At 35.7% G+C, this 23,225-nt stretch overlaps 1 protein-coding gene across 16 annotated transcripts in view; it reads right to left on the bottom strand.

The window, feature by feature from the left end:
- LOC135198695 (uncharacterized) overlaps positions 1-23,225 on the bottom strand; it is a 325,058-nt gene that overhangs the window by 12,826 nt on the left and 289,007 nt on the right. For 15 of the 16 annotated variants that reach the window (XM_064226592.1, XM_064226600.1, XM_064226544.1 and 12 more), the window contains 5 exons: positions 18,113-18,316; positions 6,672-6,887; positions 4,913-5,198; positions 3,763-4,032; positions 3,304-3,567 (listed from right to left, as the gene is read on the bottom strand). In XM_064226592.1, coding sequence (XP_064082662.1) covers positions 3,304-3,567; positions 3,763-4,032; positions 4,913-5,198; positions 6,672-6,887; positions 18,113-18,316 — 1,240 coding nt within the window. The remainder of the gene's footprint in view (positions 1-3,303; positions 3,568-3,762; positions 4,033-4,912; positions 5,199-6,671; positions 6,888-18,112; positions 18,317-23,225) is intronic. The other variant, XM_064226585.1, reaches the window with a different exon arrangement.

Below are 23,225 nucleotides of genomic sequence, written 5' to 3'. Positions count from 1 at the left end.
TACAAGGATCGATTGACTCTTCTGCTTGGGGAAATGTGGCTGGGTATAAACTTAAGCCCTTTATGATTTATCACTCAGAAAATCCAAGGGTCTTTAAAAACATCGACAAGCAGACACTTCCTGTGCATTACCGTCATAATAAAAAAGCTTGGATGACTGCAATATTGTTCGAGGACTGGTTCGTTCATTGCTTCATTCCGAAGTGAAAGATTATTGTAGAAAAAATAACATCCCCTTCAAAATTCTTCTGATTCTCGACAATGCTCCTGGCCACCCTCAGCACATCGGAGATAGTATTAACGAGAATGTAAAAGTTGTGTTTCTGCCACCAAACACAACTTCTCTCATACAACCCATGGATCAGGGTGCTGTGGCTACGTTCAAGGCGTATTATCTTCGGAACACGTTTGCGCAGGCTGTTCAGGCTACGGATAACGAGGAGAAAGATCTCAGAACTTTCTGGAAAGAATTTAGTGTTCTTAACTCCATTATGAACATTGGAAGGGCGTGGAAGGAGGTAAAGAAAGTGTGTATGAATGGGGTCTGGAAAAATCTGCTGAAAGTGTATGTGAACTCTCTTTAAAGGTTTCGATCAGAATGAAGAAGAAGTGGAAATCAATAAAAAGATCTTGATACTTGGGAAAAAAGTTTAGATTTAGAAATTGACGAGGAAGATATCCAAGAACTTATAGATGTGCAAGATGTAGAGCTAACGGCAGAGGATTTAATTGCACTTGCAGAAGAGAAAAAAAAAGCAGAAGAGGAAGAAGAAATAAAAGAGCCGGGAGCGAACGTTTACGACTAAAAAACTGGCAGAGGTCGTTTGCTTTATTTGATCAAGGACTGAAACTTTTAAGTGAAATGGATGGGGACGAGGAACGGTTTGCCAAAGTTCAGCAGTGGGCTCATCAAGACAGTTGTTGCAAATGTTTTACCGATTAATTTATGAAGAACGAAAAAAACGCACTGTGCAACCTACAATGGATTTTTTCTTCAGAGAACGACTCCAGTGCATTCCGCTTCCCCCAGCCCTACCCCCTCACTTGAGACTCGATCCTGTACGTCTCGGAACAGTTTGTTTCCTCGAGACACCTGAACTTACAGAAGAAGAAATTTTATCTGAGGAAGAGCGAATTGATGATCCTGCTGCTTTATCATCATCCCTCCTCTTCCGATCTTTAGTTATAGTAGCCATGAACAGCCTGACACCGATCACGTATGCCGACAACGGACCGAATCTTGGTGAGTACCCTTTACGCTACAGTCTGATCCTTGTTCTTATTATTAAGTTTCTTTTTATACTTAATTATCATAAGTCAATCTGCATTGAAACACCCGAACTAGCTGATATTAATAATTACTATACCTTATATGTATAGGTATACTGTGTAGTGTAGGCTAATCTTCCATATATGTGTATATAGCCTAGCCTATATGGTATGATTAACTTAGTGTAGGCTAGGCTATATCCGAGATACGATTTTCTCAACTTACGATGGGTTTTTCGGAAACCTAACCCCATCGTAAGTAGGCGATACTTGTAACAGGGCAACGCTCTTATTTTACCTTACCAATAACTTATCACAACTGAAGAACTGCCAGTTCAAACACACTTGAATGCTATCTTTATTATCCAGAGCTACATTAAAATGAAGTATACCAAAATGAATATTCTGGTTACATGATTCTGTTATACAGTTAAAATTTGAAAATTGGATCTCAAATTATGTTTATTTTTTCCTAAAAATTGATGAGCTTAGAGTAAAACATGATTTAAAGTTTATTTCTTTAACCTGAAATTTATAATTATGCACTTCTTTCAAGACTATCTTATACTATACTGTACTGCATATAAAACAACAGATTTAAACTATGTATTTATATATGTCTTAGAAGGTTTTTGGTATGTGAGCTGCCCTAGCTTTCAAACTTGACTAGAACCATGACTACTATATGTTATATGAATATAAATATTTAAGCAGCAATAGATAACATTTTCTTTATATCACTTGTGGATTACATAAGCCTAGAATAACATTTACACATGGTTTATTGATGTAGAGGATGAAATCAAATCTTGCAAATTTGGCTCTTACAAAAGAAAAATGAAGGACTGACTCTACTCCTACTGGGATTAACCTCTGCACTTCAAATCTGAGCCTTCTAAGCCATATTTTCTTATTTACACCTAGATATCATACCTTACGGGCAATTTCTCCAGTTACCATAAATATAATACATCTGAGAAAGTGGTGTCTAGAAAAGCAGTGACCCATAACCTTAAAGTTATTGACTGATGGTTCTTCCTTTATGGCAAAAGCATTTCAGCTCTAAACCCTTTCAAAGGTAGCTTCATTTTGTTATAATCCACAAAATATCTCTTATTTATATCACTTACATGACATACCCATTCTGTAATTATACCAATATTATTTCCTAGAACATGAGTTACGAAAAATAATTTTGAAATTAAATTGCAATGTTTGCTGACATACAACAGCTTTTGAACAGGTCAAGGAGATTTATGGTGAACAATATATTAATCTATGAATAACTGGTTTGGATAACTATTAACAAATCCCATCCTTAACTAAATATATACACAAAGTATACTTTGGTCTTTTATACCAATGATCTGACAGATATAAAAGCAATGGATCAAAATTTATCACTTTGCAATTTGGAACATTCTATTTTACACCGTATATGACTAAATACAGTCTGTTAATAAAGCAACCCCGTGCCCACTGTATGGGGTAGAAAAAGAAACATGAGAGGAAAAAGGGCTTGTTCCAGATATACTCTGGAAGATATGCAAGCAGAGGATGCCAAGGTTTATAGGAAATCCTTAAAACTCTGCCAAGGTTTATAGGAAATCCTTAAAAGACTACTATATGTTTAAAAATTCTTAGCCATTCTTTATTGACAACCTAATCACAACACCTCTCTACAAATTCCCAAAAGGAACCAGATTGCTATGACAAAGAAGGTATGCACAAGTAACCTGCAGTTAATTAAAAAGGGACAAGATAGCAGCTGTTTGACCATGAACTTGCAACCCATTTTTCAGACCTACACAGTAGTATGACAACTGGAAAAATTATCTCTGCGGTGAGGATCTAGATGTTTATAATTTCCTCAAAGATATATCACACCATGCAAGTGCATCTGATTAAAAGACAGGTTTCAATCCTTACACAACACTTTAATTTTCTTTTTCTTCTAGGCTAGTCTTCTGAGGGCTTATGGTTACAACTGGGTTATTTGATTAATGTTAGCAAGAGTTACTAATGCATAACATACCTGTTCTAATCCAGCTGAATCTCCAACTGGATTGAGGTGATTCTTCAGAAGATCTCTTGGGGTTAATGATGAATGACGTGCAAACATGATCATTGCAAAGAGCGGAACATTATCACCATTGTTATTTCCAATGTGCAAGTCTAATGCAGCAGCCAGCATGTGAAGCTTAACAGCCTCACACAATTTGATGTCTAAAGTGGGATCACCATTGAGACGGGAAAGGACGACGCACTCTCGATTTTCAACTCCCATGAGATTCAGAACCTATTAATCAAAAGTTGAATATTTTAGCAGAACTTCAACAGAACTATAAGCATATTCACTAAAAAGTAAAAAAATACAAGTACGTACTAATATAATGACTAAATTCTTAAGTAAACAGCATCAGTGATACATTAAGACAGTACAAAATCTGGCAGGGTACTAGCTACTGATCCAACAAAATTGTATAAAGCTTACTAAATTGTCCAGGGAATCTAAACATTCCCAAAACCCATTGAGGATTTGTTCTTTGGAAAAATGAAGGCGATGACCAAATGTCCAGTCTTGTAGCCAAGTTGATCCCTGTTTTAACTCGGTAGCTAAGCGAGTATGTGTTGCATGACCATTAGGCAATGGAAGTCCAAGGGATAGCATTTGATACAGGGCTGCACGAATTCCACAGTAATTGTCTCCCCGCACTCTTCGCAAATGCTTCAAGTTCAGTTCAACAGGTATAGCAGAATAACCCTTTAAGTACAAATAAGATACTGTTATACAACCACTTAAAAAAAATCACTGATCAAACAGAATTAAAGCTCTAGCTACCATACTATAAGTATGTATTGTACTACAATGAAGCTGATTACTGTAACATTATTATTTACAAAGCATTATCACAGGAAATTTATTATAGTGTAACATCTTCAGCAATATACAATTAAAAAAAACTGGAAACTGCTTATTCCCATTACGTAATAATACAGAAATTTTTACAGTATAGTAGAGTACACTAAGCAGAGAGAAGGCTACCACGTTTGATGCTTTAACTGAATGATCACTTCCTCAAGATAACATGAGTAAGTACTTTCTGTCTATATAAATTGATGAAGCATTTTTATTCACTCAAGACAACTGCTGCCAGACTTACAAGAAGGAGTTAAGCAGATGAAAATTAGGAGTTTTGGTTAACCAGGATGTACTAACAATAGATAGGATACATTTTGAAGGGTTTCTAAATAAGGGAAATCCAAAATGGAGTACCAGAATTCTTAGGGTATTTGCACTTACTACACATGTATTACACTGCACACAATGCAGGTTAGTATATTTTGATGTTAGCAATAAGCTGTTGTTCACAACTGTCTTCATCATTAAAGAAGAAAAAAAATACTGATACTCCTAAGAAAACTGTTAACATGAAAAAAATGGTAAAATTCAATATAATTTAGCCAGTTTGGGAAGGAACTAAAATCTAAATAAATGAAATCATACACATTTCCAGGCAAAAGTGAATGAACTTGATTCTTAGTTTTTTTCGAAAGTGTGAGAGAATGCATAATAACTATAAAGCATAACACTTATCCTTAAGCATCTAATAAATGTCACCCTTAAATATGTAATAAATTACCTGTCTAATGATTTGTGCCTTCGGTGTGTTCCCATGCCATTCTGTTTCAGCATACTCAATGATTTTAACCTTCTGACCAATAGCCATAACTGTTTTTGTTGTTAGTGCTGCAGTACTATTTGAAAGATCATTATCATTGACAATACTGGACTTATTGCCCATAATAAGGTTATTGTTAAGGTTGTTATCAGTACTTTCTTTTATGTTATCCTCAGTTAGTGTGATGTTTTGATTATCAATACGACGCTGAGGAGTAGAGGTGCTGCTTTCTGAAGTTTCTTTTTCCCTGAAATAAGAAAATGGCAACCACTGATAATCCTTCAACAGCCAGTTTAACTCATAAAATATACAATGTAAATTGTTGTGAAATGAAACTATTATTAGTATTACTCGCTGTAAAAGTATACAACACAGTGATTTTTCAGAAATGTATTGAGTCCTACATGAGTCAGTAGCAATGGCTTGAGGCATTAAGCCTATAAAGTCATAAAATATTTTCTTCCTATACTCAAACCTGAATTTGAAGGCAACATAAACAATTGCTGCTCTACATGGATAAACTGTAACTGAGGACAAATATTTTGGACAGCTCTGCTCATCAGTTTTCAGATAAGAACCTTGATTATGTCTATGAAAGAAATATTTTCCCGTTAGTAACGATGCCATGAAAACCCTCAGGCATTAGCCAAGCATTAAGATTGCAAGTTCAGCTGAAAAATAAGAAGAAGAAAAGAGAGAGCGAGGGCGATAATTATGCAAAGCCACATATAAACTTCCTTGTCTGTTGATATCCACTCAGACTTCAATATACTATGTATCCCTTTACTTGTGTAATGAAATTCCAATAAATATTAAATTGAAAAAAGACCTGTCATAGCTATAGCAATATGTGCAGGGTCAATTATTCGGTACATAATACTTCTAGTTACCTTAAGCATTTAATTTAGTACTTTTTGGGGTAATTTGGTATTAATGCCTGTTGGCTGCAGTTCTCATTTGCAGAGCAATATATAAATACTGTACTCTATAGAATATATGGTTTTCATTGTTTATCATGAATTACATCCAATATAAATTCAAGATCATAAAATGAATACATATTCTCCCACTACACATATTCTTTATACCCATCAAATTTCAAATGATTCACAACTGATTTTCTGTTATTTTGGGGCAAAATGATGAGAATGACCAAACAAGGCTGAAATCAGAATTCTCCCAGCTTTGTTGGAGCAGATACTAAAAAAAAAGCAATGTCATTACCATAACTGTTGTATAAATATTATTACCATTCCATTTTTCAAAATACAGTGCTAAATTTACATCAGTGTAAACTATAATAAAAATCATAAAGAGGAATATGTAATACTGAGTAAAACTCGAAACTATTGTCTTCCTTTTTTCATTCTAAAGATAAGGTATTTCCTTTTTTCATTCTAAAGATAAGGAAATACCTATGTGCAAATATTTATAAGCCATAATGTTCACATGGATAAAACTTAACAATACTCCAAAGTATTCCATTAAAAGAAATTTTTGTTCTGAAAGCACAAAAGCTTCCCTCCTTCATATAATGTATTCTACTCAAAGTGATTTTTCATTAAGACTGCATAAACTTTTCTCATTAACAAAAATCTCTAAGGTTAGACAGAACAATCAAATACCTTCTCTTCTAAATACAGTAGTTAACACTCAAATATACTACGTACTCTTTACTTCACTGCAATCTACTTTCCCTTACAGACTATATTCAGCTCACTTGATCTCGTGCACAGGTGAAAGGTGTGCTAGTACAGAAGTGTCCAGAGATGTGTCAAGCCCTTCCATATACCCACTCTCCTCTGAGCTCCAGTAGCGTCGGACCTTGCTACCAAACTCCCCTGGCCCTAATCGGCGATCCCAACTGGACCAACCAGCAGATTCTGAATCAGGGGTTGTTGGGGAGATCTCGCAGCTGCTAGCCAGGCCTGACGAGCTGTAAGCCATGGTGCAAGCATGAGACGTGCAATGCAAAATAAAAGCCCTTTTGACACACAGCCGCCAAAGTTACCATCATCTACGAGCATTTAGAAAACTAGCTCATGAAGTTCAGTGCTTCTGTCACAGATACCAGTCATCAAAGTCTTCTTTAAGCTGCCTAAACACTGCAGTGCAATTCGTTTTGGAAAATATAAAAATCATTACAGTATAATGAATTAGATATTGCTACCATTGCACTGCTTGGAGCTGCAGGATATAAGGAAATAAAACAAAAATATAAACGCTGCCAAATATGCATATGAAACTATTACAAGAAATTAGTTTTATGAATAACTTTGGACAAAATACTTAATGTTGTCTCCTTATACTGTACTCAATCATCTTACTGTAAAGTACTAGAGGTTTTGAAAGATTCACTTATCTGGAATGTAACAGGTACACTAAATCAATTTCAAGAAATACAGAAAAAAGGAAAATAGAAGAAACAGTAAGTTGGTATGCTACTTCACAGAGTGCCTTCTAGAAAATTAACCCTTCCAAGATTGAAACTTATACTATAGACACCTACAAAGTTCAGGGAAAAACTTAAGAATCAAAATGATTAGTAATTGCTTTTAGATTTACTGAATTTTATCTTCCAACTGAATGAGAAGATAAAAACAGATATATTAGTCATACACACTGGTAAAAGTAAATGCTATTAAACTTAAATCAGGCTAGGTACTATGTACTACTATATACCATGGTCATTTTCACAGCCAATATGCATCACTAGTTTTGGGAATGAGCTCAATTTTGAAACAAAGATTTGGTATATGTTCACATTATAGATTGAATATTTTCTTTTAAATCTCTACAGTGACCGTAACAGAATAATATAATCAATGGTGTCAATTTAAAGCTTACCTTTATCTTGTAATGAATCTATGACTAGATTTATCAGTACTATCATACTGACACTTAAAGCTATGGTACCTTATTTACTAGTTAACATGATTTAGTAGCTTAATGCATACATACTAGCAATAGTATTCATTTTAGATTAGCAAATTACAGTATGAATACATTATACAATGACAATTTACTTAAATTTATACAATGTTCAATACTATTCTTTTACCATTATATGTACTATATAAAAAGTTAGTAATTTCTACAAAAAATTCCTTATTGTTACCAGGATATTGGATTTAGATTTGGAATTTAAGGAAACCTTGATACATTATGATGCCAATTATTCTTCCTCACACAGGAATCCAATTTTAAATAACTTACAATAACTTACAGTTCAAAATACAGTAAATGAATCCTCAAGGCTACTAGTACCATTTAAAGTAATAAAGTAATCAAGTTAACTTAAAAAAAACCCAAAGGTACATAATTAAGTGATTCAATTGTTATTAAAATTGAATGCTATCTTAAAAAGGGAATATAAACTAATCTCTCATTTTTGTTTGGGAAAGCTAAAACTGTGATTTAGGAACTATAAAATTAACCAACTAGCTACAGTTTGAAAACGTACGTACTGTATGTATCAAAATGAATGTCAAAAAATAAAAATTAAAAACTTCTAGGTACTAATTATAATTCAGTGGCAGTACAAAAATGTTTCAACTACAGTAGCACAATGAAATGCAATGCTGGATATAATGAGGCATACATAAATCTCTTTGTCACTTACAGAGATAGAACTTAACTCATACCTGTCTGATTGGAAACCATGAGGTATGCAAAAGAGAAACCAATGCAAAATTCTCATTAAATTCTAAAGCAATGCAAATTATATATTGCTGTCAATATTTAAACAAATAATACTAGGATAATGTCCTAACAATAAAAACTAAACTTTTAAAAGCTACAGTACTTAAGGATGAGTAAATTTCTTGATGTTCTTGGGTAAACTGTATCTAACATTCAGTTAAAACTAAAGTAAAAATTGTCAGGGACCAGCCATTGTCAAATAAACTTTAGCCGAGAAAAAATTACATCAGTTCACATAATAAAGTGCAGGATTATTTTCTGTATGAAAGTCAAATAACAGTTGCCTTCCCACTGTTAGAATCAAACAGCAAGATCAATAACAATACCATAACTTTCACACTGACACTCAAATGAAATGAAAAATGTTGGTATTATAAGATACGCAAATGCAGCAGGACCATGGATATGACAAGACATTGAAGTAATGTACAGTATTATACTTGACTGAAGAGTTTCAAAACTAATATGTATCTTAAATTACAACTGTCCAAGGGTTCAAGGACATTTGCATAAGTTCTCACATCAAACCTTCAAACTAGACTAAGTTAATCTACTGTTCTTAATCTAATTCTAGTGCAACACTTCTGTGCTACTGACCATGATTGTCTGGAAATGGACTTCTTTTGATTCTTTTGTGATATCTTGTAAACTGGCATGAAGAAATATTTTTTTACTAACGAAGTGTACTAAAGCTTATGAAACTTCTAAATATTTTATGAAGAAAGATTTCTTAAAAGTTATGGCAGCTTGACACAAGCATACAAAAGTTAAAATACTATTACAACATAGTTACATACGGGGCCCTCTGTTGCTACTTATGCCTGCATACTCTTAAATTTTCAAGACAGAAAAGCTTAACATCATATAGCTGCTTAAACTTAGTATAGTGATGATTAGCAATGGGGTAAGGATTCTAACTGCTAGAGCAAATCCCATTGTTTCACCTGTCTGCAGACAAAGTCATATGACAAGTAAAGGAACTCCTAATAGGACACTAAAAGTATAAAGACTGCATTATTTGTATCTATAAAACATTTAAATGACTGTGGAGCTGGTACTTAGTCATATAAATTCCATCTTGAAGTTTGCAATTGATCATGTAAATTCAATTTTTTTTTTTTTAATACCCATGATGACTACTTAACCAGTGGAGACCGAGTGTTTTTAGGCTTTCTAGTGTGTGAACTGAAAAGTTGTTGGACCAACCTACACTTCTTTACTTGTAAGCTTGAATTCAGAGAATGGGGTAAATGGTTGCAAAAATAATGGAAGCCAAATGGCAAAATGTACCTAAGCAGCTATCCCCCAAATCAATCATGGCAAATTTTGAATAAAACTTCCTGCAATGTGGCTAAATGTTTTAAAACAAAAACGCTTGAGAAAAGCTTTCCCTACTGATTCATGATGTTCTCTAAAAATCCATAAAACTAAGATTAGTTCTACTCGAGAGGGAAGCTGATAATCAAGAAGTACTCTTTAAACTTTGTGAACAAATCCCAGTGGCTGAGGAAAGTCACAGTCCAATTCCTGCCATGTAGTGCCCTACAAGGGTTGAACCTATGTTCCCTAAGAGTGAAAATGTAAAATTACTTGGCATTAGGAAAAGGGAGTCTGTTACAAACTGAGAATAATTACAGAGATTAGAGAAATGTGCCAAGATGACTTATTTACTTGCTAGTGATATGTCATGATTCACCCAAAGGGTCTAGAAATCATATCTAATGCTACCTGCAAAAAGTTTCTTTATAATTATTATATGATTTCTTTATGTGAATATTTGATTACATGAGGTTATAATGTAACTGAATAAAAAAGATGGGGTGAAATGTTCACATTTACCTAATCATTTCATATTTACTGATTGGCATTTGGTACCAAGTACTTCTCTGTACCATTTTATGAAATATTCACCTTTATTGTCAAAATGAAGTGTACTTGAAATGTGGTGTATTAGTGAAAAGTTTACATGGTGATTATACAGGTGGATGTAACCAGTATCAGATGTGTGACTATTTCATTTAACAGCTGGATGCTACCTTCTGTATAAGTGTTATTCCTTTGTCATCTTTATGTTATGGAAAACATCACAGCCAACATTACACTGAAGAAGAGTCTCGATAAAACAATAGTTAAAACTAATTCTCTAAGACAAGTCAAAGAATTGCTATTGCTGACAGGCAACATGAACGATTTCCAAAAATGAGGCAACTCCCAAACATAACCCACTGTTTATTGTTGTTGACAGGCAACATGAACAATCTCCAAAAACAGGGAAAGCAACTCCCATACACAATCCACTGTTTTACTAATTTGAGCAGCTATTTAACACTTAACCAGGTATGTAGGCTTAAGTAATTTTAAGAAGTCTTTAACTCCTATAGCACTTTTTTTTATTAAGGTAAAGAGGATTGTTACCTAAACTGCACTCCACATTAATCTTTCCAGTAATATTATATGCAAATTTTGAAAGGTAAGCAAAACACTTTAATACAGAAATTCCTGTCATTACCTTATGAAAGGCAACAAAACATCCGTATAGAAAATTAAATTTTATGAAGTGTCAGTACTAAACAACACCACTTTTAATGGCTATCTTACAGCTAAACTAAAAGGCTTTTGCATGCTAGGATTAAGGAAGGAGACCAGGGACAGCAAAGAGAAAGAAAAAGCAAGGTGAAGTCTCGTCTGGTTGACCCATAAATTTCATTCACGTGAGATGTATTGCAAGTTTCAATTCACATAAGTAAATTAGAAAAATTAGTTACCAAAGGAAAAACTTACTTGTAATAACCAACAAAAGGTGTCAATAAGTTATTTTAAGGAAATAATAGCACTGTACTGTATTACCTTAACTGGTGCAAAAGGTTAATCATCTTCATTACTCCAGCATGTTACACCAATTACATACTACGTACTGTATATTCAATCATTATGCCTCCTTTTAAGCAACTTTACTCCTTTTTTTCTAGCCTCTTTTTGTAACTGGCATAAAAAGTATACAATATAGATATAAATGCACTACGTACTAGTCGTTTTTATTTCTATTCATGTTTAAAGGCATTTCATTAAAAGTTCCAAACACTGTTTAGCAAATGATGACCCCAAAAGAAACAATACATTTCATATTCAAAACCGAAACATACCCTAATTGTCACAACTGTCTCACTCAGTAGAAAGTGCATATTACAATTTTTCAAAACTCAAAAAGCTTTTATATCATGACTCCCCAAATCAAATGGAAATCCATTCACACTTAAAAATTTTTATAAGCTATTCTTCTATCCTATAACCTAATATATCTTGCATTGTTTACATTTTGAATATCCTTTATTTAAAACTATACTATCTTCAACATTTGTTAGTGTAACTGTATTCATAACAAATGAGTGGGAACTAAGCAAAAGAGTAAGTCTAAAGAAAATGGCTGCTTTATAATTTAAACCAAAGTACTATTCATTATTTGAATAGGAACACTAAATAATCTTGTGAATTCACAATCAAACAACTAAACAACAATATGGCTCAAGTAATTTAATATTGGAAGTGACTTATAACCGACAGCATAAGCTCAAATTAAAAATGTGCAAGTTCTAAGCATTAACAAAACCAAAAATGATGAAGTGAAATCCTCAGAGATTATGAGCTGTATTAAATAAGGGATAAAACAAATGATTTGTAAATATTTACAAATACAGTATGTGAATTATCTGTCATTGTGCCAATGTGTCACCAGTTAGGATCCTCAAGTTTGTATAAAGGACTAAGCTATTGTAGGTAACTAAAAAAAATAAAGACTTTTTAAAGTCTGGCAAATTTGCAATGCATAAACCAAATATGAGTTGAGTTTATTAAAGTCTAATATTCAGGTAGCTAAACAATAACTGGAAAAATGTATGAAGGGAGGATGTAACAATGCTGTTAAAAGAAACAGTGAACAAAGCAAAAACTGAAGATGTAGATATTACCCTCATTATGCTCTATCACAGATGGAAAACATAAAGAACAATCCAGTTATTATTAATCACCCATTCCACTCCTGACCTGAAGCGCATTAACAGCATCTCTAACATGATTTCAGAGATGCTGATATTTTTCAGAACTATGAGCATGAAAAAATGACTAAAACTACTATTTTAGTTTCTTACTTGGCTTTGTAAAATATGCTCCCCTTATCAAATCTTTAAAATCCACACTGTGGATGCATTGCTATTAATTACATTATTCCCAAGTTTCTCTGAATTCTAACCTTGAATAAATTCAACAATTTAATAGGACCATGATGGAGCAAAAGTTCCAATGTGCCATATACCCTCTTGAAGACTAATATATGAACACCTCAAAACAGAATTTGGAGAAGTGAATTTGTAAAGCTCAATTGAAACTAACATGTATTATGATCCACATTCACAGAAGAAACCAAAGAGACATCAAAACATGACTATCCTGATAAACAGAAAAGTTTCCAACAATAGTCTATCAAATATTTAGCTTATACTTTTCCTTATTTCTATAGTAGGAAAATTTAATTTTCTTTATTTCTATGATAACAGAGGTCAACAGGGTATGTATTTGCACACTTTAGGCCTGCCTGATTTGTGGTTATGGAGGGTTACCATCATCAACTTTTCACTGAATTATCTTATTGTGGACTTATCAGGGATTTCCTTACATATATGTGCTGCATTACTAATCTAGCACTTAACATGAAACAACTTAGGCTGTATTATGTGTGCAATGGGGATAAGTGATCTAATATACAACTTTTTCAAGCTAATACATGTAATTTTTGTTTAATATATGATTCATTCTTAGAACTCCAGGTTAATCCCTTCACATTTACCATAAGAGAGTATCCATCATATCAAATGGCATGCTAGCAATTATATACAGATAACAACCATCACTGAAAAGTTAAACTCACCACAGGTCCCCTTACCAGAGCAAAAAATATGAATGAATGAACAGTACACAGCATCTGCACTAAAGCTATTTTATTGTATCTGATTTATTTTACTCACTAAAAATGGTCTATGGCTGTTTCAGCTATCCATTGCACTAATCTTTCAGCTATAACTGAGAGAGCACTTTCTACAACTGTGGAGAGAAGCATGCTGAGGCTTCCTGCTTCACACACCACTAGGCTATTTTGGTCCCTAGTCTACTTAGCTTTTGCCTCGCTTGAGCTAGTTGCCAATTTCTCTTCCTTTTGATTTTAAACTTATCAACCTAACCATGATAAGACCATTTTTTGTAAACTGAATTCTTTTACAAATCAATTAAATATCAGCCAATGCATTACAAAAATATAATACTTTAATAAGACTAAACTGAGAGAACTGTTTCAAGACTTCTGGTTATCCTAAAAGAACCACTGGCAACTCTACCCATATCTAATTGTAGTGCAAAGAGCACATGGGTTCTTGTTGGGCATCTGGTTATTTGTGGAATGCATTACAGGTGGTTGTAAGCTCAGCCCTTGGTTACATGATTGCCTCTAGAACTGAGATAATTAGAAAATATTAAATACAGCCATGAAATAACGCACTTCCTAGTTTGTATCCAATGCAAAAATAGAACGCAGTAGCTTTTCCAACATTTCTATGGCATTAGGTAGCATTACGTAATGATGTCTGTTGCAGTATGCATCTTATCTCCAAGCAACTTCTCTTAACTACTAATATAAAAAATATTCCTTATAACATTTACCCCATATGCTACTGTCTTAAAAACATACAATATATATATATATATATATATTCATCCAAATGATCTTTGCTTACTGTTAATATCTGAGTTTAGCCTACCATATTTGAATTATTCATCAGTGAGGCATTTATATCAATCACACAAAACATAATGAAAAACAAAAATAAATCGAAGAGCACACCTCAAGTCATACAGAAAAGATGTCATGTACACCATAAGAACAGAACTTGAATGTTAATTTACAGGTAAGTTGTATGGTTAATGTTTAAAATTCAGTAAATGCTCCAGAAAAGAAAATGCAGAAATTTGTAAAATTACAAGTAAAATAATTTAAAACAATAACTCCAAGGGAAAATATACACCATACTCTTTACAATAAGAGTATGTAATTGGGACAAATGCCATTGACTGTGGCTTTTGCCTATATGTGTGGTACTGTTTAGTGATTAAAACATGCTTGCAAATATCAATTTTGTTAAGAGAAATAAAAAAAGATTTACTTTACCTAATAAACCCCAATAAAGAAAGACTGATCAAACTTGGAATGCACCCTATTTAAATTCACCAGACTGCAACATTAAATTGTTAAAAATAATGGATTCAATGCTAAACATAGCTCAAAAATTTACAACTTGCTAAATGATTTTTATGCTTGTAAACAAATTGTTAAAAATATGGATATACAGTGGTCCCCCCGTATTCGCGGGGGATGCGTACCAGACCCCCCCGTGAATAGTTAGAACCCGCGAATGTTTGGAACCCCTATGAAAATGCTAAAAACAGCCTATTTTGTTAGTTAAAACTGAAGAAAACCCACTAAAAATTTTCATACTTGGTTTTTTTAATAGTTTTATCACAAAAAGTGCATTTTATGATGAAATTCATCAAAAAAACCAGGAATTTGTGGATATTTCTCATAGAAAAATACCGCGAATGCGTGAATTTTCCACGAATAATGCAGGGAAACGTCCCCCAGAGAAATCCGCGAATGTGTGAGTCCGCGAATCTGGAGAACGCGAATACGGGGGGTCCACTGTACTGATTTATCATTACTTTAAATGTATGCATTCTAAAGAAAAACCAACCCTTGATTTGCAAAATGTTCACATTAAAAGGTCAAGGTTGTACAAGTTCTAAGAAAATACCCATGGATATATTTGTTAGGGCAGAAAGAATGAGCTGATGTCTCCAATAGTACAGTGGATCCCCGTATTCGCGTTCTCAATATTTGCCGACTCACATACTTGTGGATTTCTTTATGGACCCATTATTCGTGGGAAATTTGCGTATTCACGGTATTTTTCTATGAGAAATCCATAAATTACTGTATTTTCATATCAATTTAATTATTAAATGCAAGTTTTGTGATAAAACTATTAAATACATAAACCAAGTACATACGTATAAGCATTTCTAGTGGGTTTTTCTTGAGTTGGAACAAAATAGGCAGTTTTAAGCATTATTAGAGGGGTTCTACACAGCCGACTGGACTTAGTCGGAAGTGGCTACTTGAACAAAAAATAGTAATAATAAAAAAAAGGGGTTCTACGTATCTGCAGATTCCAGCTATTCGCAAGGGGTCTGGTACGCATACCCCTTAAATATGGGTCCACTGTATATGGCTCGAGGAATAATATAAAAAAGAAATAGAACTTGTACCGATGTGCTTTCATGCTCCCAAAAGACATCATGCTTAAGTGCAAATTCCAATTTAAGCTAACTTGATTTACTCGCACCAATAGTCCATACACTGCAGTTTGATCATGCTTGCTTTTAACATTCAAGTCAAGTACGTACTACCATTCTCCACTTTACTTTATGGTACCAATCACAAAATGAACTTTTAGGCATACAGTATTGTATTAGCATGAATAATTAGTCGTGATGCATAAATAATTCTGAAAACAAGATCTAAATTTACACATTCAAATAAACAAAAAGTTTATTAATAAACTGAACAATTAGGATCTTTAATCAGATTTCATGGGAAGCTGTGAATGGGTTAATTCTTCATAAAAAAAATTGGCAGTTGCATTCATTCCTTCAACAAATGTACAAGCTTATTGGAAAAAAAATTCTAGATAAAATCATACAATAGTGAAAGATATATACAAATAAAAGGTCAAAATTTAAAAATCAGGAATATGCATACTCCATGTGCATACCTTATGAAAAATTCAACTCTCTACTAAGAACATTATGTTTAAAGAGCATAAATTACAAGCTACTTTAAAGAACAAGTTACATTACCTTAGTTTTATGAGAAGTTTCCAGCATCTCACAGAATATTTCTAACTTTTCCCTCTTTTCATCTTAGTCACTCTTCATTTGCTTCATTATAGATGCAAAACATTTTATATATAATTTAACAAAGCAGGAAGCTTGTATTTTTTCTGTGCTACTACTTCATTTCTAATTTTTATATTTTAATCTAGCCTTCTTTTACAAGTCTCATTTCACCCACATGATTTCTTATGTACATTAGCCATTCACACCTCAAAATTAGATCATTATACAATGGTGGTTGTTGTTTTCACATTAATTCTAAACTTCTTGCATAACTTATGAGGAACTTTTAAAAATATACCAAATAGTAACCTTGAATTTGACACATTCAAAGTCCTACTTCATCTTGATCCCTGTTCTTTTTGTGAAAATATGATCCTATCTCTTAAGATGTAACATCTAATTTGGGTATATTTTGACATAACTGACAACAATTTTTGTGGTTTCACAAAACTAATATTTATTAGTGACAAACTAACTCAAAGAAAATGAGTAATAGCATGTTAACTTGTGTGAAAATGAATCCAAACTGAAGAGCTGATAATCATGTTTGACCAGTTGCCCTAATCTGTGGAAATTATGGAAATCTTCTGTATAGGTCCATGCAACTAAAAATAATGTTGTTAAATGGTCTTTTCGAAAGTGAACCAACTCTCACCTATGAAGGCAATGCTTGCTACTGGAAGAGGAACAATGTTCAAGTATAGCAATGATAGCAGAAGAACTAATACCTGTACAGATAAATGCAAATAAATAAACTAAAGCTATATGAAAAATAAACCTAACCATGTATGGATGTCACAAAAATGTGAAACAAAAATTATTTAAGCAGTTTGGCAGTGGTTAGATCATTCAACACTAGGTACCAACATGCAACAACACAAATTGGGTACCTCCTGCAAATTGATGAACTGTGGATGAAAGCAGGTAGTTAGGTCTTCAGCTTCAAGCCAAGCAGCACCCTGGCTGGATCTATCTAGTGCCACTAGTACTGCAAAAACTTCCTCAATGTTTTGTTTGTGATTCATGGTCTGCTTCAAATACTGGAAGTTCACACTCAAGGCACTGTTAGTCAAAATTAATTCGCCCTCTCAGTTACACTAAAATCTTGTACTACAACATTATTAAAAATAAGTTCACATTCAAGGACTCATGAGATCAGAAAAACTTTCAACTAATCTATCACTCAAGCTGGACTCAAGAGCTGAGTCATGACTATAGGATTCTTCCATCACTGCCTCTTGTTTCACCTCTGTTGACTGCATAGGAGCTTCAGGCTGTTCACAGACTTTTTTGTGCGTCCGGGGCCATGTACTATTTACACAAATAGAATTGTATGGTCTGCTATCTATGTCTTGAGAATCACACACCCTAGGGGTAGATTTCATTAACGGTTGCCATGAAGCACATGACTGGTAAGGCGAATTTAACACATGCACCTTAGGGTATGGCTGCCAAGGAGCATACCTGAGAAAAGATTGATTCAGGCCAGATGGTAGAGGACTGGAAGAAGTGGACCGAGATCCTGTGGCTGAATGGATAGCAGAATCAACTGATATAGTCATTGGAGCAGTGCGTAAGTCAGTGTTCTCTGTTACGGATCCAGTTTGACACAAAAGTTCTTCTTCAAGATCTAGTTCTAAGGATGAGTGGTCAGGAAGTAACTGTTGTCTGTACAAAAAAAGAAAGAAAAAGAAATAACAGCTAAACCCCTAAGGAGTGTTTGAGTGAATGCATACTGGTATTGCAAAGTTACAAGAACCCAAAATACAATTTTAAAATATAATAAATAGTATTAAACCTTGAACAGTATATACATTTAAAGTGAACATCTTGAATTGCAAAATAGAAAAATAATACTAATGTGTATTAAACACTCCGATTTGCATTCTCACAATTTGTGGGTTCGGTGACTTGCGGATTTCTCTATGGAACATACAACATACACATTATTCGCCTATTTGCGGTATTTTTCAGAGAAATATCCATTAATTACTGTATTTTCAAATCCTTTTCATGACTAAACGCACTTTTTGTAGCAAAACCATTAAAATACTCGGGTATAAGCATTTTTTTCTTTTTTTGTGTGTGGTTGAACTATTAAAATAAGCAGTTCTAAGCATTTTTAAAGGTGCTCTAAAAGTATGCACAGAGTTTACCTATTCAAGGGGTGTCCCCTGCAAATTCAGGGGTTCCCTGTACAATGAAATTCACATTTTGTAAATAATTCTTATTTTTCTTGTGTAATTGTTAGCTGACAAATTTGAAAGACATACTGTAATGTTATATATAACAGTATAAAACTGATCTTTTTTTATACTAAAACATCCTTTATGGAAAAGGGGTACTTTAATACAATTAAGGGATTTTGACGAAGGAAAAATCTATTTCTGGGTGATTGGCTCGTGTCGCCCTATGAAAGGATCCTTAATATCATTCTTTCTAGGTAAAATTAATCTAAAATTACCAGAGAAAAACAAAATTAAGAAAATGTCAGTAAAACTGACTCGCTCACTCTTAAAAAGAAGTGTCGGTATGGCAATAGGGGCGAGTGGGAACACTACCACGAGACATTCACCAATTAGACCTTCCAATCAGAATCCCCACAAGAGAGAGCTGATACCAACGGGCGATGCGGCCGCTACTACTACTACTAGAGGACGCCACGGACAGCAGCGCCCCTAGCGGTCATCCTTAATCTAAAAACATCTTGTCCTGCAGGGGGGGGGGGGCAATCAATACAGGGTGGGTTTCATAGGGCGACACGAGCCAATCACCCAGAAATAGATTTTTCCTTCGTCAAAATCCCTTTTCTGGGCTCAGCTCGTGTCGGCCTATGAAAGAGTACCAGAGAAACAGACAAGATGTGAAAAAAGGACAAATGAAAATCAGTTGTAAAATGAGGGATATAATATAAGTAAATCAGTATTTACAGCATATAAACTAAGTACTTAAGGCTAACTTATTTTAAACAATGACATAAAAGAAAGTTAGTAATGTAAAGTACTTAAAATTACAGTAAACATAGTAAATTACAATAATGCAGTGTAATTTTAACAAAATAGATTTACTTAGATAACTTATTTACAAAATATACACACATATTGTGTCCTACCCTAGCATAAAAATAAGGGTAGGTACACTGAAGTACATTATCAGTACATAGTGTGGATGTCCCTAGCAAAAAAAATAAGGGACAATCCACTAATAAGATCTCAGCGGCTAAGGCTAGGATATCCGAGTAGCATGGCGATAGGGTGAGGCATGTTGGATGAGGTAGGTAGAGAGGAGACCTGGATCTGTACTACGACTACTATACAGTATCAGGAGAAACAATGTTTCCCGCTGCTACTGCAGAAAATTTTAAAGATTCCAAGGACTTTAGATAATGACGTTTAAAGACTGTCGGAGATTTCCATCCAGTATACTTTTTAAGATCCTCAAAGTTCATATGTTGAAAGTAACTAATTGAGGTGGCTACTCCCCTGATGTCATGTGCTTTTGGAAATGAATCAGGATTGGCTTGTTTAATGAAGTAAAGGATTTGTTGTCTAATACCTTTTACTGACAAAGTACCACCTTTTTCTCTCATGAAGAGAGAACCTGAGGATCTTGAGGATGTACGAGATAGAAAGGCTCTTAAAGTTGATACTGGGCAGAGAGAAGGGTCTTGCGGAAGTGGGATGACTTTCCAAGGGGCCCACCTTGCAAGAGGATCCTCATTTTTAGCCAAAAAACTACGATCCGGAGCAAGCAGAACTTCTCCTGAGGGGAGGAATTCCACATGACCCGCATCTCTGGATAGAGCCGACAGTTCTGAAATTCTAGCTCCTGAAGCTAGGCTTAATAAGAATAATGTCTTTCTAAGAAGCATTATGAATGTACAAGACGAGTTGTCAGTATCTGAAGCTAGTTTGAGGACATCATTTAAGAACCATGAAACTGCAGTAGGCCTTTGAGAAGGTCTAAGTCTAGCACAGGCTTTAGGGATAGACGTGAAATAAGATTCAGTCAGATCTATCTGGAAACCTAACTGAAAGATCTTCTTCAAAGCCGATTTATGAGTAGTAATAGTGCTAGCTGCTAAACCTTTTTCAAACAAGGATCTGAAAAAGGATATAGCTAAATTAACTGTCATGGTTGTAGTGTTTGATTCTTTCAGGAAGGATGCTAATTTTTTAACAGCTGAGTCATATTGTCTAATAGTTGACTCTCTCTTATCTGATTCTAGGAAGAGGATATTTTGTGGATCAATGTTAGCATCTTTATTAGCCGCAAACTTCATGAAGTCCATAAAGTTAGGGTCTGAAGAATTCCTGAGGAAGCGAACACAGTCCTCATTTGTACTGATTGTGACAGCTTGGGATTGGGAATCCGTTGAGGTCGGAGACCCAATTCCAGAAGCAGAGGATACCAGTTGCTCTTGGGCCAGTCCGGTGCAATCAGAGCTACTATTCCCTTGAAAGTCCTCAGCTTGCTCAAGACTTTCAAGAGGAGATTCACTGGAGGAAAAGCATAAATTTTTCTCCACTGATCCCAATCTAACGACAGGGCGTCCGTGGCATAAGCCAGAGGGTCCAGGTTGGGGGCCACATAGCAAGGGAGCTTGTGGTTCGCTTGTGAGGCGAAGAGATCTACTTGGAGACCTGGAACTCTCCGGCATATCCACCGGAATGACCCGTCGTCTAGGGACCATTCTGATTCCAGAGGGACTGACCGGGACAAAGCGTCTGCTATCACATTTCTTACCCCCGCCAGGTGAGTGGCGGACAGATGCCAATTGTGTTTGTTTGCTAGGGCAAAGATGGCTATCATGACATGGTTCACATGCTTGGATTTGGACCCTCCTCTGTTGATGCAATGAACTACCACTGCACTGTCCAAAACTAGTCTTAGATGAGACTTTTTCTTTTTCGGGGGAAGCAGTCTCTTCAAGGTAAGAAATACTGCCATTGCTTCCAGAACGTTTATGTGGAGCTGGCGTAATTGAACTGACCAAGTCCCCTGAACCTGTTTGAACTGAGAATATCCCCCCCACCCGGACAGGGAGGCATCCGTGTGAATGGTTAACACTGGAAGGGGATATTGAAGGGGTACCCGCTTGGCTAAGTTCTTTACTTTTGACCATGGACGGAGTTGATTGCGAAGGATCTGTGGAATTACTGACAACTTGTCTCGAGATTTGGCGTTTGCTCTCGATCGCCAAACTCGATTTATATCTTTTAGCCTTGCTTTCAGGAGGATATCTGTCACTGAAGCAAACTGAAGGGACCCTAGGATTCTTTCCTGGCTTCTCCTTGATGTTTGCTTGCATTTGAGAAAATGTCTGACAGACTTTGCTATTTCCTTCCGTTTGGCCACTGGAATTGACAGATTGTGGGAAGACAAATCCCATTGGATTCCTAGCCACTGAAAACGAGACTCCGGAGTAAGTCTGGATTTCGTTTTGTTTATCTGGAACCCCAGATGTTCCAGAAAGTGAACTACCTTTTTGGTGGCTTTGAGGCATTCCTCGACTGTTGGTGCCCAGATCAACCAATCGTCGAGGTATGCTGCTATCATTATTCCCTGAGCTCTCAATTGCTGCACAACTACTTCTGCTATTTTCGTGAATACCCTGGGGGCTACATTCAGACGGAAGAGGAACAGCCTCCCTCCTACCTGGGGAGCCTCATTGTTGATGGGCGGGTTGACCACCACGCCCTCCTCTGAACTGCTTACTCCTTGTCGCCCTCCCTGCGCCACGCTGGCGAAAGTAGCCTCTCGCCCTACCTCTCGATTGTCTATTAAAGGGAGGGTAGGCCTGACCTTCATACATAGGGTTGAAGGCCGGCGAGAGTGCGTAGGAGGTCGAAGGTTGTGACTGAGGAGACAGCAGGAGGATGGGCTGGTTCTGCTTTGATGTAGAAGGTTGTCCCTGTTGGGTAACCGGGACGGCCTGAACGAATTGCTGCTGTTGCTGGTGTTTCTGGTAAGGCTGGAACCTTTTACCAGACTTCTTTGGTTTCTTACCAGCAGTGGGGACGGATTCTTGCTTCCTCTTAGATGAGATACCCCACCTAGCTCTAAGGCTCTGGTTGAGCCTAGCAGCCTCGTGGTGTACCTCATTTACAGCGGACTCTGGGAAGAGATCCGCTCCCCACATGCTGGAAGCCAGGAGTCTATTAGGTTCGTGCCTAATAGTGCACTCCTGCAGAACGTGCTTTCGGCAATTCCTCCTAGCTTGGAAGAAGTCGAAAGCATCTGTCTGAACCGTCTGAAGCTGGGACTTGGCCAAAATCTTAAACAAAGGTTCCGTGCCATACGAGAGAGCAGCCATCTCTGTGATAATCAGCGAATTGAGGGACCTGCCAAACCTAGTTCGAGCGTCGAACTCCGCCTGAATCAAGGAATCAGGCAGCCTTGGGAGCTTTTCGCCGAACTGGTCCATGGCGCAGTCCGGTTTGAGCTTACCAAGCGTGAACGTGGCTGGCAAGTTCTCCCACAATTCCCCAAAAGCTGGGAAGAGCGGAGAAGTAGACTCTGCCTCCCTTAGCTGTGGCATGGGCTCATCCTTGAGGACTGCCTGAAGAGTCGTTTC

The sequence above is a fragment of the Macrobrachium nipponense genome, chromosome 23, assembly GCF_015104395.2.
Source record: "Macrobrachium nipponense isolate FS-2020 chromosome 23, ASM1510439v2, whole genome shotgun sequence".
Lineage (NCBI taxonomy): Eukaryota > Metazoa > Arthropoda > Malacostraca > Decapoda > Palaemonidae > Macrobrachium > Macrobrachium nipponense.
Note: the sequence above shows the minus strand (reverse complement) of the source record. Positions and strands in the feature narration are given on the sequence as shown.